Genomic DNA, 21,010 nt, shown 5'->3' on the forward strand with positions numbered 1-21,010 from the left:
CCCTGGTGGTGGGGTCCGTTTGGAGGTGGCGGAAATGACGACGGATGATACGATGTATATGGAGGTTGGTGGGGTGGTAGGTGAGGACCAGTGGGGTTCTGTCCTGGTGGCGATTGGAGGGGCTCAAGGAGCGGGAAGTGGAGGATTGGAGGAGCGGGAAGTGGAGGAGATGCGGTGGAGAGCATCGTCGATCACGTCTGGGGGGAAATTGCGGTCTTTGAAGAAGGAGACCATCTGGGTTGTACGGTGTTGGAACTGGTCCTCCTGGGAGCAGATGCGGCGGAGACGAAGGAATTGGGAATATGGGATGGCATTTTTACAGGGGGCAGGGTGGGACGAGGTGTAGTCTAGGTAGCTGTGTGAGTCGGTCGGTTTATGGTGAATGTCCGTGTTGATTCGGTCGCCTGAGGTAGAAATGGAAAGGTCTAGGAAGGGGAGGGAGGAATCTGAGACGGTCTGCCCAGAAGCTCTTCAGCCTCTATAAGGATTCCTATGCGCAATACAAAGCCAATTTTTAAAAGATAAAAATCTCCTTCACAGTCTTTTCTCATCATGTTATTCTAGCCATTTCTTTCCAGCACCACCTTATTTTAAATTATTTTTGTATTTATCTCTCTGCCACCATTAATCGGATTATAGATCATCCTTTCATTTGTTCTTTAGCTGACTCACGTAACACTTCACTCACAATGTGTGACACTTTTGATCACCTGCAGAGACTTATTATTCAGCCTGTCGACACTCCACTCACACCACTTGTACCATCTTTTGATCTCTCTGCCTGTTAATGATGTGCCTGTGTGCTTCTCTTCATTCCACCTGACTAAGGAGCAGTGCTCTGAAAGTTTCTGATTTCAAATAAAACTGTTGGACTATAACCTGGTGTCGTGTGACTTCTGACTTTGTCCACCGCAACCCTGGCACCTCCATGTAATGGCATTTTTTCTCCCATTTGTAAGGGTTTTTTTTTGGTTTTTATTTCAATTTGTTCCAGACTCTCCAGTGTTAATATGTTCCTGGCTGAGAGTAAATACAAGCTGTGATCCTGACAACCAGTTTGGGATTGTTAGTCAGGATCTTAATGTGACATGTGTGTGCTGGAAGCAACATATATTAACACACCAGGCTCTGCTCTTTGCAGGCAGAAAGAACATTTATACATGCTATTCCTATTTCAACTCAGCAAGAGAAGTGACAGCGGTATGCTGGTTCATTTTCCAAGGTAAAGCTTGACCAATCAGAGTCTACCTACCTGGTTTAACATTTAAATAAACCTTGACAGTTTACCATGAATCATCATTAGTCTCCATGCTAACACCTCTACTTGGAAACCAATCAGCACCCTCTTATACAATGTAAATGTTGTTTTTCCGTCTCACTGGGATGCCTGTGAAGAATGGGGTGGCACGGTAGCTCAGTGATTAGCACTGCTGCCTCACAGCTCCAGGTCCCAGGTTCAATTCTAGCCTCGGGTGACTGTCTGTGTGGAGTTTGCGCATTCTCCCCGTGTCTGTGTGGGTATCCTCCGGGTGCTCCGGTTTCCTCCCACAGTCCAAAAATGTGCAGGTTAGGTGAATTGGCCACGCTAAATTGCCCGTAGTGTTAGGTGAAGGGGTAAATGTAGGGGAATGGGTCTGGGTGGGTTACTCTTCAGAGGGTCGGTGTGGACTTGTTGGGCCGAAGGGCCTGTTTCCACACTGTAGGGAATCTAATCTAAATTATCATGATGAGTACAAAATATGTCTTTTTACAACAATACCCAAGTTCTGTACCACCAAATAACTATTCAGACAAATACTATTATTTGAAAATTATTTGAAGTTTGTTAACTCTTTCCTAGGTGTCATCATTTGGAGATACCGGTGTTGGACTGGGGTGTACAAAGTTAAAAATCACACAACACCAGGTTATAGTCCAACAGTTTAATTGGAAGCACACTAGCTTTCGGAGCGACGCTCCTTCATCAGGTGGTTGTCAATTACCTGATGAAGGAGCGTCGCTCCGAAAGCTAGTGCTTCCAATTAAACCTGTTGGACTATAATCTGGTGTTGTGTGATTTTTAACCTTTTTCCTAGGTGATATGAGTACATATTTCCCTGTGTTTCGGGCACATTTACGTTACCTGGTTACGTTTCTGCTAAAATGCTGCACCTTGGAGTCTAATTCTGTAAGTAAAGCCAAAACTGTTGGAGCAAAACATTGTCAGAATCCCTCCTTCAGGGAATCTCACTCCACAGATTTTGGATTCAGTCTGAAATTGTACTATACCTGTTTGTTAGAGTATTGGTGCATATGTGCTGCACTTAAACACTCTCCCAATTTGTGTAATCATTGTGCATTCTGAAATAGCATCTCAACATAATGTCAGCTGCTGGCAATGATTACTTCCTACATGCAAATTTAATATTAAAATTTTGCTCATAGGTGTCTTCAAAGTATCAGTAAAGAGAATGAGGAGGAGGATGAATCAAAGGACATAGAAGGAGTCAATGACAGAATTAAAATAAGAAAAGAAGACGAGGAGGAATGTGAAGCAAGAAAGGAAGCAGAAACGTGTCTGCTGGTTACAAAGGAAGTTTCGACTCATTGCCCAAGTTGCCACTTGGGATTCAGGAAATATGAACGACTCTCTGAATCCAGGTGCAGTCTGTATTGCACAGGCATGCTTTTATGTGTTACGGTCAACTATTACCATAACCTCAGGAACAAATGCAAAAACAACCTCTTCAGTAGTTGGAGGTTAAAGAATTACTGTTGAATGTGTAATGCAGTGGCATATGTATAAAGCTTGATATGGTTAATGCATTCTCAGATTGATATGGTTAATGCATTCTCAGATTTGGGGAAAACAGAACGTGAGCTGAGTTTTTCTGGTCTGCTGATGTCCTGTCCCAAGGAAGGTAATTAGACCAGGATCAGAAACATGGGATGTGGGGATGCATCAATGTTCTGGAATTAGAGTAAACAATCCAAAATAATTTCTAACAGCAGTTATAAAGAATCTTTTGATGGGTTAGATTGCCCGAAGTGCCAGTTGACCCATTTCAGATTGCCTTGCATGCAGGCCACCAAAACCAGATTTCCTGGTCATTTTATTAATGCTGTTGTGGGAGCTCACTGCCCACAAATGGGCTGGTGTGCTTGCCTAAGAATAGTGAGGAGAAAGTGAGGACTGCAGATGCTGGAGATCAGAGCTGAAAATGTGTTGCTGGAAAAGCGCAGCAGGTCAGGCAGCATCCAAGGAGCAGGAGAATCGACGTTTCGGGCATAAGCCCTTCTTCAGGAATGAGGAAAGTGTGTCGAGCAGGCTAAGATAAAAGGTAGGGAGGAGGGACTTGGGGGAGGGGCGTTGGAAATGTGATAATAGTGACTCCACTTCAGAAGTACTTAATTAGAAGACATTTGCTGGGTGGTAATGCCACTGGACAAGTAATCCAGGAGCCTGGTTTAGTGCTGTGGGGAGATGAGGTCAATCTCACAAGAGATGATTGATTAATGTATTCAAGAGGTGGCTAGGTATAGCAGTTGGGGCGAATGGAATCAAATGTGATGGGGAGAAAGAAGGACTAGGCTATTAAGTTGGATTTGGGTTGAAACTTTATTGCTGGAACAGCACAGCAGGTCAGGCAGCATCCAGGGAACAGGAGATTCGACGTTTCGGGCACAGGCCCTTCTTCAGGAATGAGCCTATTAAGTTGGATTATCAACCATGACCATGATGAGTGGCAGAGCAGGCGCAAAGGGCTGAATGGCCTCCTCCTGCTCCGAGGGGCGTTGGAAATGTGATAATAGTGACTCCACTTCAGAAGTACTTAATTAGAAGACATTTGCTGGGTGGTAATGCCACTGGACAAGTAATCCAGGAGCCTGGTTTAGTGCTGTGGGGAGATGAGGTCAATCTCACAAGAGATGATTGATTAATGTATTCAAGAGGTGGCTAGGTATAGCAGTTGGGGTGAATGGAATCAAATGTGATGGAGAGAAAGAAGGACTAGGCTATTAAGTTGGATTATCAACCATGACCATGATGAGTGGTAGAGCAGGCGCAAAGGGCTGAATGGCCTCCTCCTGCTCCAATCTTTTGGGTTTCTATGTCATTTAAGTTTTTTCTGGAGTTGAAAGGCAGATGCCATTATTCATGGGAGCAAAGGCCGACTCTATTCTGGCGATAGAACACACTTAAAAGCTTTGTATCTGAATGCACAAAACATTTGGAATAAGATAGTCAAACTGACGATGCAAATCAAGATAAATGGATATGATCTCATTGTCACAATGGAAATAAAAAGATCAAAACTGGGAATTTAACGTTCAGGGATATTTGATCTTTTGGAAGGACAGGAGGGTTGGAAAAGATAGTGGGATAGCACTGTCAATAAGAGATGAAATGAGGACAGTTGTGAAAGATAATCTAGGCTGACATGCAGTCCACTTGGATGGAGGTAAAAAGGGGCAGCAAAGGGAAAAAGGCATTTGTACAGGTAGTGCACAGATCCCCGAGTAGTAGCCACTCTGTAGGAAAGGTTATAAGTCAACAAATTACAAGAACTTATAAAAAGAAGACAGCTATAATTATAGGTGACTTTAATCTTCACTGATTGGGTTAATTAAGTTGGAAAGAGTATCTACAATACTTTGTAATGTGCATGAGGGATAGTTTCCTTGAGCAATATGTCACGGAGCAACCAGGCATCAAGCTATCCTGGATCTGGTAATAGGTAATGAGGATGACCTCACAGTAAAAGGTCCCCCAGGAACTAGTGATCATAACATGATCACATTTAATATTCAGTTCACGAATCAGAATATTTTTAAGGTGAGAGGAGCAAGATTTAGATCCTAGAACATAGAACAATACAGCGCAGAACAGGCCCTTTGGCCCTCGATGTTGCGCCGACCTGTGAACTATTCTCAGCTCGTCCCCCTACACTATCCCAAAATCATCCATGTGCTTATCTAAGGATTGTTTAAATCTCCCTAATGTGGCTGAGTTGACTACATTAGCAGGTAGGGCATTCCATGCCCTTACCACTCTCTGCGTAAAGAACCTGCCTCTGATATCTGTCTTAAATCTACCATCCCTCAATTTGTAGTTATGCCCCCTCGTACATGCTGATGTCATTATCCTAGGGAAAAGTCTTTCACTGTCTACCCTATCTAATCCTCTGATAATCTTGTATGTCTCTATCAAATCCCCCCTTACCCTTTTTCTTTCCAATGAGAGGGACCTGAGGGGAAACATTTTTGCACAGAGGGTGGTTTATCTGCAAAATGAACTGCCAGAGGTAGTGGTTGTTGGAGGTACAGTTACAACATCTAGAAGACTTTTGGATAAGTATGTGGATGGGAAAGGTTTAAAAGGATATGGGCCACATGCAGGCAAATGTGGCTAGTTTAGTTTGGGCAACTTAGGGTCTGTCTCTGTGCTGTATGACTCTATGAAAAGGCAGGAAAGTGGACATGGGGAGTATCGGATCAGCCATGATCCTATTGCAGCAGGCTTGAGGGACGGAATGGCCTCCTCCTGGTTCTGTTTCTTTTGATTTGATGGACTTGTAGTTCTTTGGGAGTGGGACAAGCCAGTCCAAATGTAAATTTTTATTGTATGACCCTGAGCAATAAATGTTGATCGGAAATTAAATGAGAGCAAGAGTAATGGCCAGTGGTCCAGGCTGAGTCAGTGACAGATGTCAGAACAGGGATCAAAGCTGGAATGTTTGTATTCAATAGTATTATTCAGGAATGCAATTATCGTTTGAAATACCAGAGGATCTCTGTTTCCTTCCTGTTTGAGGCTGGGCACTACCATAGGGGAAGGAATAATCACCTCAGCAGGTAGTTACTTACTCCCCTGACGGCTGAAACTGGCAAAAACAGATAATCAAAACAAAATCAAACACAGTAATCATTAAACGTGCACAACGCTGACAATGTGCAATGTGTGTTTCTTCATTCTCCTACAGAGAAAGTATTAGAGATAGGAACTGCTGCCATTACCATTACATTGGCAAAGAGTTTCAGTCCTTGGAGCTGTATTCTCAGCTGTCTGGAAATAAACACTATGAGGATAAACTTCAGTGGAGTCGGAACAAGCGCAGATAAATTTGAATCAAATATTGGCAGATAAAACTATAATGGATCAAGGAGCTGTTTTAAGAGGAGATTGTTCAGGTACAGTTGAGGTACAAAAGGGTAGGTAGAGCAATCAAAAACAAAGGTAAATGAAAGTAAATTAAAACAAAGATTGTTGGAGAGCTGAAACTAAAACAGAAAATGCTGGAAAATCTCAGCCAGTTTGGCAGCATCTGGGAGAGAAAGCAAAGTCAACCTTTCAGGTCCAGTGACCCTTCTTCGTAAAATTGTAGGCCCCTCCCTGGATGACCAAACGGGTTGAGAGGGTACATATAATAGATGTCAGGTTGACCGTACAAATGAGAACCTGTCTGAATAAACAAAGTTCAGATAAGGAAACAACATAAGCAAGAGATTCACAGATACTTTTGTGAGCAAAGATCCAAAGGTTTCTAAAGCCTTTTCACGGACAGTAGGCGAGTATTGTAACCATGAGGTTTATATGATTTCTGTGCCTTGAGACTGTCTTTAATTGAGGGTAAAATGAAGGGGTGGTGTAATCTGTTCTGATGACTGCCTGACAATAGGTTGTTTGCTAGAAAGAAGATGTAAGGGGTTCACATTTGGAAACAATTGCATTGGCCTCTGTGTTTTTATGGTTAGACTATGAATCTTCAGCGTCTTGGGAGGGTGTTGAGAATGTCAAGTTGTTAATGTTTCTACCATGGCCAGGTGGATTTCATTTCCTATGAGTTCCTTGATTGGGGCTGTTAACCTGAGCCAATCAGGAAGCCCTGGCTGACAGATATAAACAGGAGATTTGGGTGGCACGGTGGTTAGCTCTGCTGCCTCACAGCGCCAGAGACCCGGGTTCAATTCCTGACTCAGGTGACTGACTGTGTGGAGTTTGCACGTTCTCCCCGTGTCTGCCAGGTGAATTGGCCATGCTAAATTGCCCGTAGTGTTAGGTAAGGGGTAAATGTAGGGGTATGGGTGGGTTGCGCTTCGGCGGGTCGGTGTGCACTTGTTGGGCCGAAGGGGCCTGTTTAAAAAATAAACAGGAGATTTCCCTGTGTCTCACCCCTGCACACACACAACATGGGTGCTGTGGGAAAAATATAAGCACTACCGCGGTTAGGCGGTAGTGTGGGGGTTTTAAAAAAAACCAGGAGATTCAGATAGTCTCCTCAGTCTAGGGATTTGCTCTGAGCTGGCTGATCACAGCCCACATTCTGTGCAGATGTAAATAAAGGGCGACTTGGTGATGGGATACAGACCTCAGTGCAGTTATTTCAATGTCCATTTACTTCCAACTTAAAAGAGATTTGGGGGTCTGAATGTCCACAAATCAGCATTTCTACACACCAGGCCCAGATGATTCACGTTGCAATAGGGATGTGCTTTGAGAGGTAAAGGGTTTCTAAGATATTCTCGAAACCCCCAGACACAGTCAATTTGCCAGAGTACAGGTAAAAAGGGAACAGCTAGAGAGTGGTAGCTTCCATAGTTAATTCTGCAGCCATAATGGTCAGAGCTTGGGCTTGTACTGAAAACCTTTGTGAGGATCTGACATGAGGCTACAGAACTGCCAGGTAATATCTTCACTAAAAAAGAAAATTATGGGATTGTTATCAGGCCAAGAAAGAAATGGAAGTGAATATTTGGGACCAAAACATCACATTGGACTGGATCCAGAAAAATTGACAGATTACTAAAGACACAGTCTGTCATTTGCCCATGAAATGTATAAGAGTTAGGAGGTCATGTTGCAGCTGTACAGGTTAGGCCACTTTTGGAATATTGCATGTAATTCTGGTCTCCCTCCCATTTGAAAAATGTTGTGAAACTTGAAAGGGTTCAGAATGAATTTACAAGGATGTTGCCAGGGTTGGAGAGTTTGAGCTATAGGGAGAGGTTGAACAAGCTGGGGCTGTTTTCCCTGGAGTGTCGTAGGCTGAGGGATGACCCCATAGAGGTTTATTAAATCATGAGGGGCATGCATAGGGTAAGTAGACAAAGTCTTTTCCCTGGGGTGGGGGAGTCCAGAACTAGAGGGCATAGGTTTAGGGTGAGAGGGGAAAGATATAAAAGGGACCTAAGGGCACCTTTTTCACACAGAGGGTGGTACGTGTATGGAATGAGCTGCCAGAGGATGTGGCGGAGGCTGGTACAATTACAACATTTAAAAAACATCTGGATGGGTATATAAATAGGAAGGGTTTGGAGGGATATGGGCCAAGTGCTGGCTAATGGGACTAGATTAGGTTGGGCTCATGAACAAATTGAGCAAAAGGGTCTGTTTCTGTGCTGTACATCTCTATGACTTTATAAGTGGATTTTTTTGTGCTGTAGAAGTTCTGCTCTTTTTTAAAGTATATGTTCTCTAAGAACATGGTGTTTAGGCACTGAGCTCTTAGACTTACATTAAGAGACTTAAAAGATGAAGATTTATTCTGTTTTCCATTCAGCTATCAACTGGAAGTCCAATTTGTTTTGAAGTTATTGGTCTCTCTGTGTCAGTAACAAGGAAATGTGTGAGTGGGGGTGGTGGGCGTGGCTGAAGTATGAAAAGTACTTTGCTTTTGTATCTGCCAAGGCAGAAAATGCTGCAAAAGTCATAACACTGAGAACATAGTTGACTTACTTGATGGGCTAAAGTTTCTGGGAGAAAGGCGGACCTGTGGATGAAACAAAAATGAGCATGTATAAAAAATAGCCCATGGCACACGGTCAACAGTGAGAGGCAGAGCTGTGGGAGATAAGCAGACGTGGGAGAGAATACAAACAGTGAATATGAACACAGGCTTACAGCATTCATCTTCTGGGAGAGAGGCAAAGGATTGTATAAATGAAGAGACAAACAGGAAACAGATAATTTGCTTGGGGAGTAAGTTGTTGGGAATTATGTGAAAAGTTCTGGAATTTTGAAAAAAACAGAAAATATTTAAACAACCCATAAAAACCTGTCTTTTAATTAAGAGACAGGAAACAGAAAGGATGAGAGAAGATAGTGACTGTTATTTATTTTATTATGTTGAAAAATTTATCAGATAACTGAGTAAAGTGTGTGAGTGAGAAGAGGCATTGATTTAATATGTTCTTGACACAAGCTGGCAGTGTGAGTGATGTCTTGCAACTGCAGAATGTGGGAACTCCTCGATGCTCATGTGATCAAGGGTAAACACATCACCAGTTGGTGACCAGTGGGCGGCACGGTGGCACAGTGGTTAGCACTGCTGCCTCACAATGCCAGAGACCCGGGTTCAATTCCCGCCTCAGGCAACTGACTGTGTGGAGTTTGTACGTTCTCCCTGTGTCTGCGTGGGTTTCCTCCCAAAGTCCAAAACATGTGCAGGTGAGGTGAATTGACTATGTTAAATTGCCCGTAGTGTTAGGTAAAGGGGTAAAGGGGTAAATGGGTCTGGGTGGGTTGTGCTTCGGAGGGTCGATATGGACTTGTTGGGCCGAAGGGCCTGTTTCCACGCTATAAGTAATCTAATCAATTCATAGAGCTTTGGCTAAACTCTTATGAGCTAGAAGCTCAAGGGAACTTTCTGAAATTGCAGAAAAGGCAGTAGAATTGAGGATTGTTCAATTAGCCATGATCTCACTGAATTGTGAAGGACACTTGATGGGTTGAATGGTGTACTTCTCCTCCTATGTCTTATGGTCTATGAAGGTACCAATGACATAGATATAATGAGGGAGTATTAACAGGTGGGACTAAATTTAGAAAATAGAACTTCATAAGTAATCATTTTCGGATTATTGCCCAATCCACAAGAAACTTGGTATATGGTATAAAGGATTAAAGTGTTAATGCACGGCTAAAAGATTGGTGTGAGAGAGATTGATTTCAGTGCATGTTGGACTGGTACGAGTACCTGGGAACTGTAGGCTGGGACCATGCTATGATCAATGCTCTGGCAAGTTATATAATGAGGGCAATAGAGAGAACTTTAAATGAAACAGTGCTGGCACAGAATCATATTCATGGGATATGACACATTGAATAAAGAAGGTAAGACAAAACAGGTAGGTAGCAATAATAGAAATCATTAGAAGGATGGGGCAGGAAGTGGCTGAAACCTGTGAACTTAGCAGTACACCAGGTTAGAGGCTAAAGGTTAACAGAATTGGAAAGAGACAGAACTAAAGGCTCTGTCTGAATGCATAACATTCATAACATTTTCAGAAGAATATGAAGGCTTTAGACAGTTTGTAAATTAGATTAATGAAAAAGATTTCTGGAATGGGAGTGTTCAGTTACATGGATAGATTAGAAAAGCTAGGTACGTCCTTTTGGAAAAGTGAAAGCTAAGGTGAGATTTGATCAAGCTGTTCAAAATCCTGAATCAGTTTTCCCAAAGGTTTGTGGTTATATGAATGACAGTTGTGGCTGCAGACTGCATGAACAAACTCACTCTGGTATAAGAAGCCAGCGAATTAATAGGAATGTAATAGTAGTAGGGGACGGTATCAGACAAAAAGTGTTCCTCGAGATGGAAGGGGTGCGGGCCAGAGGGCACCAATTTAAGGTGATCAGCAAAACAGCAATGATGATGGTGAACCATTTTAATTAGTGGGTGATCCAAACCTGGAGGGTGGGGGAAGCAGATTCAATCATGGCTTTCAAAAGAGAACTGACTAAGGACTTGAAGTGGAAGAGCTTGTAGGATCACAGGAAAAGATGTAGAGGGAGATGAGCTGAACTGAATTGCAGTAGCTGGCACAGACACAATGGGCTGAATGGCCTTCTGTGCTGTAACCATCCTGTGTTCCAGAGGTTTCCCTTATCTTCAAACTATTCTGAAATTTCTATTTCGTAAAAACCTGAGTGCAAGATGAGGGATTGGGGGATGGTGAATGGGGGATGGGATGTTAAGTCAAATAAATATCAAAAGGTGTGGATACCAAAGTGATTCTGTGGAATTGTTTCAATCACTGTCGTTGTCTCCCTGTTTAATCACTCACACTTTTATTGATCCTCCCCCCCCCCCCCCAAAAATCCATGCAGGTATATTTCTGTAGAACTCCGGATCATAATCTTCAACAACATGAAAACCCATCCTGGTCATTTTCAAGAAGTCGTATATTCCCAAATGAAAGTGTCTGGACTGATCAGCCGAATCCGGGAGCACACTGGCATTGCAAGCAACAAACTCAGCATCTTCAAGGATCAGTCCTACTCTCAGGAGTCACTGCTGCCCCTAGACCTGTCATTGGAGGAATGTGGTTTCCATAGTGGGCCTCATTATTCTCCCCCTACCGTTCTTCTCTACTATGATTACAACATCGAGTTTAGCGATTGCCCCATTTTAAATTGTGACTATTATTTCACCATGAGAAAGATCTAACGGCTTTGTATGATAGATAGGTGGGACAGAAGAAAGTAAGGACTGCAGGTGCTGGAGATCAGAGTGGGACAGCCGTATAACTAGCACAATAGGGAGTCACAAAGAGAGGCATTTGATCCTCAGGTTCAACTGTGGCTCACAAGATAACAATCTCAATCAGGCTTGGGCTGACAGGTGGCAACTAACATTCACACCACACAAATGCCAGTCAATGACCTTCACCAATGAGACAATCTAATCACCAACCCTTCACATTCAATGGTGTTATTATCATTGAATCCCCCACTATCAATGTCCTTGGGGTTACCATTGACCAGAAATTCAACACGATTCCTGAGAGGTTTATAAAATCATGGGGGGTAAATAGGCAAGGTCTTTTCCCCGGGGTGGGGGAGTCCAGAACTAGAGGGCATAGGTTTAGGGTGAGAAGGGAAAAGTTTAAAAGGGATCACACAGGGTGGTGTGTGTATGGAATGAACTGCCAGAGAAAGTGGTAGAGGCTGGTACAATTACAACATTTAAAAGGCATCTGGATGGGGATATGAATAGGAAGGGTTTAGAGGAATATGTGCCAAGTGTTTGGCAAATGGGACTAATTTAGGATATCTGGTCAACATGGACAAGTTGAACTGAAGGTCTGTTTCCGTACTGCACATCTCTGTGACTCTATATAAATACGGTGGCTACAAGAGCAGGTCAGAAGGTACAGATTCTGTGGTGAGTACTCACCTCCTGACTCCCCAAAGCCTGTCCACCATCTACAGACATTCACCAAAGGTCCTCAGACAGCACCTTCCAAACCCATGACCACTCTCATCTAGAAGGACAAGGGCAACGGATACATGGGAACACCACCCCTGCAAGATCTCCCCAACCCACTCATCATCCTGACTTGGAAATATATCGCCGTTCCTTCATTGTCACTGGGTCAGAATTGTGAAATTCCCCAATGGTACGGAGGGTCAAACTACAACATGTGGACTGTAGAGATTCAAAAAGGCAGCTAAACATCTTTCTCAGGGCAACTAGGGATGAGCAATAAATGCTGGTCCAGCTGGTATTGCCAAAATTTGGTTAGCTGCCAATCCAGTAACATGCACATCTAACCTAGGCTGAGATTCCCATGCAGTACTGACAGAATGCTGCACTATCAGAGGTACTAGTTTCAGATGAGAGTCTAACTGAGGCCCTGACTGAGCTTCTAAGTGAATGTATAAAAGCTTGCAGTAGAGAATTTACCCAGTGACCTGGCCAATGCTTGTACATATTCCCCAGCTAATCTTTAGTAAACCTGTTTACCGAACCATTTTCTATGTCTTGCTTTGTGCAAACTGGTCCCATCAGTACCACAGTAGAGGACTTGCGCGAGTGCTTCCTTGGCTGTAGTGCTTTGGGATGTCCCAGGTTGGAGTTTCTTCTCTATTGTTGCAATTCTGCTATTACAAGAGTACACACCATGTGACAAAGTGTGACCAACGCTAGAAGAGATGTGTTCATATGTTGAATTTTTAAAGGTGGTCGTTATTACTTTTCATCATGGAGACCTTGGAATTGAATCCTTGAAATATTTAATGATGCTAATATTTGTCGGTTTGGCCCAGGGAAATAATCAAACTGCTCCTATTCTAAACAATCCTGTGAAAGAGTTGGAAAATTTCAGCGGTCATAACAGCACTTCAAGCAGGAGGAAATCAACCAACGAGCATCAATGAAGCCAACAAAAGGATTTATTGAACACTTTTACAAATACAGGTAGCTGGAATCAGGCTACACAGTAAATGCAATCCAGTAGGAAACAACTGAAAGAAATTATATTTCTTTGCCTTTAACTGAATCACCTCACTGTGTTGCCAGTAATACAATGGTTGATTTTTTTTTAAAAAAATCATTCCACAGTAAAATTAAACATTTAATTTGTAAAATTATTAAAAATTAGTAAGCCTGAAGCCAAAGGACTAGACAGCCTTCACGTTTAGATCAGAGACTCTCTAAAAGCCCCTCACACACGTGCTCATTTATTGTGACAGTTTACTAAATACACAATTAAAAAAAGTGTTAAACACAGCAGCTCAGTCATCTGTTACAAAGAAAAGGCAGCTGGAGACCCTTTGTCGAATTGTATCCTAAAGTTGATGGACCTGTGTGCATTTCCAGTATTTTCTGTATTTATTTCTTTTCAGCATCCACAATTTCTCTCTTAAATATACAAACTCTATTTTATATTAAGAATGCACTGATGTGAATCTACTTTCCCCTCCTCCCCAAACTTTCTCCAATAGTTGAGGTAGTATTGTTAAACCTCATTCCTCGTGTAAGACAGGTTATTTTCTGCAAGACAATGACAACTCTGTGCAAAACTATGAAAAAGCCTCTTCAGGGTGCAGGAATTGCAGAATTCACAAATACGGTTCTTTGAGGCTTAAAACAAAACTCTGTATTAAAACAAATATGTTTTTATTTCCAGTTAACTAAATTTCCCCACTTAATCAGGGAGATTAAATCCAAAACTCTCAGCCTCATTTAATATTGTGCAATGAGAACAGAAATTGCTGGAAATGCTGCATAGGCTGGTCATCACCTGAAAGAGAAAGCACAGATTAAAGTTTTGGGACCTCCCATCATATCTGTCCGCCTCTTTCCAAATACTGTGAACACAGGCAAACGCCAGTTCACCCTTTGCTGAAGTTGTTGTTCATTCCTGGTCTTCCCCAGCTTTACTGTGTTATTTTTAATCATCACTTACTCCAAATGATTCCGTTTTAAAATGACCTGCGGTAAATCCTCAACCTGGTTTTTATTCCAGAATTCATCGTCTGTGTTTCAGTGTAGGTAACCAGGACAAGTTTGTACCCTACAGTTTTGTAGATAATATGAGGCCAACATGTCATGGTACAATTCTACTGAGACTCTCAGTTAAATACTTGAGCACAAGTCAAGACCTAACTGTCAAAATTAATTCTTGGGGAGTCAAACTGTGGTGCAAGGCAACAACTCATGTTGCTGCTGCACAAATAAAGGCAAGTGACATCCGGGATTGGGGCATGCTACGTTTCCCATTACAAACTTTTCCTCAGGGTTTATACTGCATGGGTTAGACACAGCGTAAAGCTTCCTCTACACTGTCCCAAATACCCCCAGCTAGATACACTGACCCAATCTCAGAAAAGCTTCCTTACTGTGTTGGAATGACATTAATCCAATACCCACACCAGTTATCATGTAGACTCAGTTAGAGAGCAATACTGTGCTGTGGGCCCATGCTGAAGAGGAACTACTCTTTAAAAATACTTCTCTGTCAAGAAAATAATTAACAGCAGCTCTGACTTTTAAAAATACAAGCACCTGCCCAAATATCTAAACATTCATGTCAAAGCCTGTCTCTCTCAATCCATTGAAATGTGAAATACACTGTCCTGTCATCTATATGTCTCTTTATAATATATACTATAATATAATATAATTTTATTTCTTAAAATACACTTGTCAGTATTCCATTCAAAAATACTGTACAAAAAAGGACCTTTATAATTCTCTCTATAAACATTAACATCATATAGAATCTCTCATCTTTTGGTGGTCAGAAGATAGCTATAAATGGAGATTAACCACCACGTATGGCAACACCATTATTTCTGGTAATTCTGACCAACCATCGCTACATTCATCAGAAAATATCCACATACCAAATGGCCTTCAAAACCCCAATTGCTTATTGTAAATTAAAAAAAAGGAGAAAAAGATCTTTTAGATCCTTTAGTTGGTGCAGATTCTCCACTGTAGTCCCTGAGGTGCTCAGGGCAGGCTGACCTCGCTCAATCAATCCTCCTCCCAGATCTGATCTTACACACAGTCAATTGTCAATGGGCTATTCAGCCTTGGAGGCCCCTTAGTTACATAGCAGGTGACAATGAACGATCGATTCATTGGAGGGTTCAACTTTTATCGTGTATGATCTTAGTTGGGGAGAAAGAAGTTCTCTTTCACATTCTTAGGAAACAGTCTTCAGGGTATGCTTGTGACTCAGCCTGCACCCCAGTCTGGAGATACAACTGTGGCCCACAAATTGCACACACATTACTTGGCTTAACTGACATTAATTACAATTATTGCTTTCAGTTTGAAAGACTGAGAAGCCAAACCCAACACACCATGCCCTACACTTAGGGAGACTAGAACACTTAGCTGTGTCGAGAGAAGGATATAAAAATGCAGGAAGTTATTCAGCTTTTATAAACAGGCATGCATTTGAAAGGGTGGGGGCTATCAAGGGTGAAAATTACTGTTTCACTCTAAGAAGCACATTAGAGATACATCACAGAAAATGGAAATACAATTAACAAAAATTTAAATTATGCATAATCATCTCTGAGGATGCATTGTCTTGGAGCAGGGGAAAAGAGGTGGGACTGAATTTCTGGAGACTTCATTCCAGGTGTAGGAAACAGGTGAAGTGCCCACAGTTCCAAAGTCAGGGACTGGTTAATTGCATTCTGGTGACTGATAAACTGAATGATATCTGATAACAGTTCTTTTTAAAAACAAGAAATACATTATTTGATAAACCATTTCTGTGTGGGATGGGATGGGAGGGAAGGAGAGTATGTTGGATTCCCGAGGAAGTCAAGGGGAGTGGATCAGCAGTCAAAAAAGCTTACAACAATTTTTCTTTTCGGGTAAAAATACACAGCCCCTTTCGAAAAAGTGAGGCAGGGCCTTGCTCGTGCGGAATCAAATGTATCAAGTTCATTTGTCTCTCTTTCAATATTCAGTGTGTGTGGGTTGCTGGGTGGGAAGGGGAGAGAGTGGTACATAATGACGGGGGAGTTGCTGGGTGGGAAGGGGAGGGAGTGGTATAGAATGATGAGGGGAGTTGCTGGGTGGGAAGGGGAGGGAGTGGTATAGAATGATGAGGGGAGTTGCTGGGTGGGAAGGGGAGGGAGTGATCTCGGATGATAAGGAGATTGATGATGAGTGCCAGCTAAAACAGGACAGCACTCGTCTATCTTGCAGCTGTTCAGTGCCGGCCCTAACAGTGGCTCACTTCAAGCATCGTATTTCGACAGGATGTTCTTGCAGCGGGTCAGCTCCTTCCGGAGGTCAGCTACCTCCTGGCGCAGGGCGGAATTTTCTTTCTCCAGGAAAGCTGCACGAATGGCAATCTGGTTCTCCTTAAGCCGGCGAGCATCCCGGGACCGCTTGGCTGCCATGTTGTTTTTCCTACGTCGTGCCCAGTATTTTTCATCCTGCTCGTAGATTGAATTAAATATGGAGTAATGTTAGACTTAGTAAAAGCAGAAAGAGGCACTGAAGGGGTCAGAGGCAGGAGGGTGACTTTTACATTGCGCGTGAGCCATAGCTGGTGACTGTAGGTTGGCCTGTCTGGTTTGTATTTACAGACCAAAAGCCAGCTGATCCCCTTCTGTTATTTACCACCCACATCCAAAGTGAAACCTTCCCCTAGTGTGCAAATGTCAGTGGGTGGTCCTGTGTATCATCATGTGAGAGTGAGTGACTGTGTGCAGGTGACCCAAACTTGTCCTTCAGCTACTGTGTTCAGTTGTGAACGTCCCACATTCACAGGTGTCTTTGTGCAAGCATTTCCACCCCACAACGGAGTGAATTAAAGACTGTGTCGACTGACACCGTGTCCACACACACTACACACTGCAGTGTGTTCACTGGAATCAGTGCATGCACATGTAAATTGGCTCAGTTTAAAATGGTACGGCTGTGAATAGAGTCTGGGGGATGAGGGGTGTGGTAATGATCCTCTCGGTCCTCACCCCCTCCTGTTGAATTCCATGTGCTTTTGTTCCTTTACATTTGATGCAGTGACATAGCTTTTTGGAACTGTGTGCACATGCGGTTGTGACTGATGCTGGGTCAGAGCCTGGCTTAATAAAATGAGAAACATGTTATTTTTACCCAGATAGACCATTGGCACCACTTGTGGGTCTGTTTATGCCAGTCACAATTCCTGATAAAACTGGCCTGATTCTGTGACAAAGGGCAACACAAACTACCCAGGTCAAACCACTGATATTGGGAAACAAACTGCTTCCTTTTACCTTGTGTTTTGTAATTATACACAGCCAGAAAGTAACTCTCACACACACATATCTTCTATACTCTGCATCTGCAAAACCTACCAACAGCTTGGCCTAGCTTGAAACATTGAGAAAAACATAACCTTAAAATCACCCTGAATTCAATGTGCTTTGTTTTGTACTGAATCTATGCTGATAGTTATTCTCCACATAAGCTTCCTCTTTCCCTCTGTTAATTGTCTCTTCAAGACCCTATTTATAATCATTCCATTCCTTTCTCTCTTAAACCACTCCACGTGACAGAGGTTCCACAACCTAGCAACACACTCCCACAATTTCAGTTTCTTCAAATCAAATCCAAGTTACCTGCACAGCCCACTTCTCTCCACATTTCACCCAAACACAAAATGACTAAATCCCTTAATCCCAGCCTCAAGGAAATTTTACAGGACTTGAGAATCATACATATCAGAGAAATCAGCAGCGCTCAATAATCTCCTTACACATCTCAGTGACTGAGGGAGCACTGGTTAGAAATAAATTTGAGCTTGTTGTTGACATTAATCATCTGTTGTTGAGGTTTGAGACAGACGCCATTCGGTGAAATTCCCCTCATATCCTTTTGCAACCAACCCACCCTGCCTCAATTTTCTTTCCTCCTCAACTTTGATACCAGGGTACCAATCCTTTTCTAACTCACCAAAACGGCCACTTTCCTGCTTTAAATGTACTGGCTGTGGCTGTATCCATCTTTGAGGAAACATACAGCCAAATTCCATCAGGTTGGTAATTGGGGCCAGGGAACCACCTCAGGCGACTCTGTGTGGAGTTTGCACATTCTCCCAGTGTCTGCGTGGGTTTCCTCCGGGTGCTCCGGTTTCCTCCCACAGTCCAAAAATATGCAGGTTAGGTGAACTGGCCATGTTAAATTGCCCATAGTGTGAGGCGAAGGGGTAAATGTAGGGGAATGGGTCTGGGTGGGTTGCACTTCGGCGGGTCGGTGTGGACTTGTTGGGCCGAAGGGCCTGTTTCCAGACTGTAAGTAATCTAATCTAATCCAAGTTCAGTCTTGCAGCATTCCGAGTCAGAGTCGTTTGGAGGAGGTAAATCATTCCCTTAGCTGAGATCAGTACCCATGAAATAAAACTTGGATTTCAATGTCAGCAACAGACATGAAAAGGCTTTGAACAGGTTCCCAGATGAGATTTACCCCACATCATGAATCTGGGATTGCGGTGATGTGAGGAGATTGGAGAAAGTGAGATTATTTCTTTAGAGCAGGAAGGATTAAGGGGAGCAGTTCTGAAGGAAGAACTAAAATGTTAAATCTTGATTTCTCTTCACAGATGCTGCCAGACCTGCTGAGCTTTTCCAGCAATTTCCGTTTTTGTCCATGATTTACAGCACCCGCAGTTCTTTCAGTGTTTATTAAGCTTAAGGGGAGGTTTGATGGAGCGTTAAACATTATTTAGAGTTTTGATAAAGGGCTATAGCAGGCTCAGTAACTGGGACAAACTGATTCGGATATGTAGGAAAATAACCAGAGGAGAGATGAGGGGAAATATTTTGCAGCATTTTGTTGTCAACCGGAATGCGTTGCCTGGAAGGATGGTGGGAGCAGATTCCATTCACAAGGAAATTAGATTTAAACTGGAAGGGAATACAAAATGCTGTGAAGTTTGTTGGGCTTTTGTGAGTGGGTCTAATTGAGCAGCTCCCAGACACACTAGGGCAAATGGCCCCTTTGTACGCAGTATGATTCTATTTTATTTATTAACAGAGAGCCAGGATTGAGGCTTGGTTGGTTGATGAGCTAGGTACTATCCCAGTTAGCTGTGGAGCTGCCAGACCCCAATGAAATCACGTCTGCATCGCTTCAAATCACTGCTTGCTGCAGTTTTTTCAATGGGTAATAATAACAAAAATCCGACACTGGTGCGGCAGAAGGTTAAAGCTTCTGAACCCCCCCCCCACCAGTTGCTGAACCAGTTCCCCCCCGCCCCCACTAGTTGCTGAACCAGTTCCAAGTTACCTTCATTTCATCGGGCACGAAGACTTTGCGAGCTTTTTTAATCATCGGTTGGGGCTTCAGTTCCTCATCTGTGAACTTACGCTTGCGAGGGTCAAACATCTCCTGGCCAGGGATACTGGAGAGTGCCAGATCGGCAGGGTCCGGCTCATAGCTGACTGGCACTTGAATGCTTTCAGGGTCGATGGGACTGGGAGTGTTGCGGGCTGGTGGCAGTACCTGACCTGCAGACACAGAAATCAAGGTCAGACATGGAATTGTGAAGCACAGAAGTGGGCTAGTTGCTGGATTTATACTATCTGTATAAACTTCCTCCTATCCATCTTCAACTAACCCCCTTCAATGTCTCAAAAATAAGAGTCTCGGTAGGCCATTCAGTCCTTCACCTGTGATAGGGTGAGGATTATCGCAGGTGAGACTTGCTCTGTCCTTCAGTTTATGGATCTGAAGCCAATACCTTTCCGACTCTTGTAATGGACCAGACCAAACCCCCATTAAACAGGTGAAGGAGATAGCCTTGACCCTAACTCTTTCTTATTTTAAAGGCAAATGCCATGTGTTGCATTACAGGTGTAACTTGATTGATTAATATCAGGCTTGAAGCAAAACACACTTTATTCATACAGTATGATTAAAATACAAACCAAAAAGAAATTGGACCAACATAACGGAACGATAGATTATTTATAAACATCCACTGTTCCAACATAGTAAGATCCTATAAACACACCCTAGGTAAAGGCAGATTCAGTAAAACAGATTATCTCTCAAATTCAAGCAGCAGGAAGAGAATGCCAGGTTTAGCTGTAACAGAGAGAGAAATAAGAGCTTCCACATCCAGCTTCAAGACTCCAGTAACTGCAGAAAGCTAAAACTAAACATTGTGGTTCTGTGGGACCTTGACCCCACCCATTCAGGTTGCTTCTATTGTTCCAACTTTAAAATGAGCCTCAAGGCCTCACAAGCTGTATACTTTATTGGCTTTGAGCAGACTGCACTGACCCTACTGTCTAATAAATGATGACAGTCCCTCAAATCTGGAATATGAGCTGAGCTGTACAATCCACTCTATCATTAGGGTCATGGAGTCATAGAGATGTGCAGCATGGAAACAGACCCTTCGGTCCAACCCGTACATACCGACCAGATATCCTAACCCAATCTAGTCCCACCTGCAAGCACCCGGCCTATATCCCTCTAAACCCTTCCTATTCATATACCCATCCAAATGCCTCTTAAATGTTGCAATTGTACCAGACTCCACCACATCCTCTGACAGCTCATTCCATACATGTACCACCCTCTGCATGAAAAATTGCCCCGTAGGTCTCTTTTATATCTTTCCCCTCTCACCCTAAACTTATGCCCTCTAGTTCTGGACTCCCCGATCCCAGGGAAAAGACTTCGTCTATTTATCCTATCCATGCCTGTCATAATTTTGTAAACCTCTATAATCCTCCGATGCTCCAGGGAAAACAGCCCCAACCTGTTCAGCCTCTCCCTGT

At 43.0% G+C, this 21,010-nt stretch overlaps 2 protein-coding genes across 7 annotated transcripts in view; one reads left to right on the forward strand and one right to left on the reverse strand.

The window, feature by feature from the left end:
• Positions 1-11,654, forward strand: part of LOC122562307 — a 48,533-nt gene extending 36,879 nt beyond the window's left edge. For 4 of the 5 annotated variants that reach the window (XM_043715156.1, XM_043715155.1, XM_043715157.1 and 1 more), the window contains 2 exons: positions 2,425-2,640; positions 11,090-11,654. In XM_043715156.1, coding sequence (XP_043571091.1) covers positions 2,425-2,640; positions 11,090-11,429 — 556 coding nt within the window. In that variant the 3' untranslated portion in view covers positions 11,430-11,654. Of the gene's footprint in view, positions 1-2,424; positions 2,646-11,089 lie in introns of all 5 variants that reach the window. The other variant, XM_043715159.1, reaches the window with a different exon arrangement.
• A 1,484-nt stretch (positions 11,655-13,138) lies between these two features.
• LOC122562309 (hepatic leukemia factor-like) overlaps positions 13,139-21,010 on the reverse strand; it is a 49,835-nt gene continuing 41,963 nt past the window's right edge. The window contains exons 3-4 of one of the 2 annotated variants that reach the window (XM_043715162.1): positions 19,509-19,729; positions 13,139-16,672 (exon numbers count right to left, since the gene is read on the reverse strand). In XM_043715162.1, the coding sequence (XP_043571097.1) occupies positions 16,472-16,672; positions 19,509-19,729 (422 nt within the window). In that variant the 3' untranslated portion in view covers positions 13,139-16,471. Of the gene's footprint in view, positions 16,676-19,508; positions 19,730-21,010 lie in introns of both variants that reach the window. The other variant, XM_043715161.1, reaches the window with a different exon arrangement.

The sequence above is a fragment of the Chiloscyllium plagiosum genome, chromosome 24 (genome assembly GCF_004010195.1).
Source record: "Chiloscyllium plagiosum isolate BGI_BamShark_2017 chromosome 24, ASM401019v2, whole genome shotgun sequence".
In the NCBI taxonomy this organism is placed as follows: Eukaryota; Metazoa; Chordata; class Chondrichthyes; order Orectolobiformes; family Hemiscylliidae; genus Chiloscyllium; species Chiloscyllium plagiosum.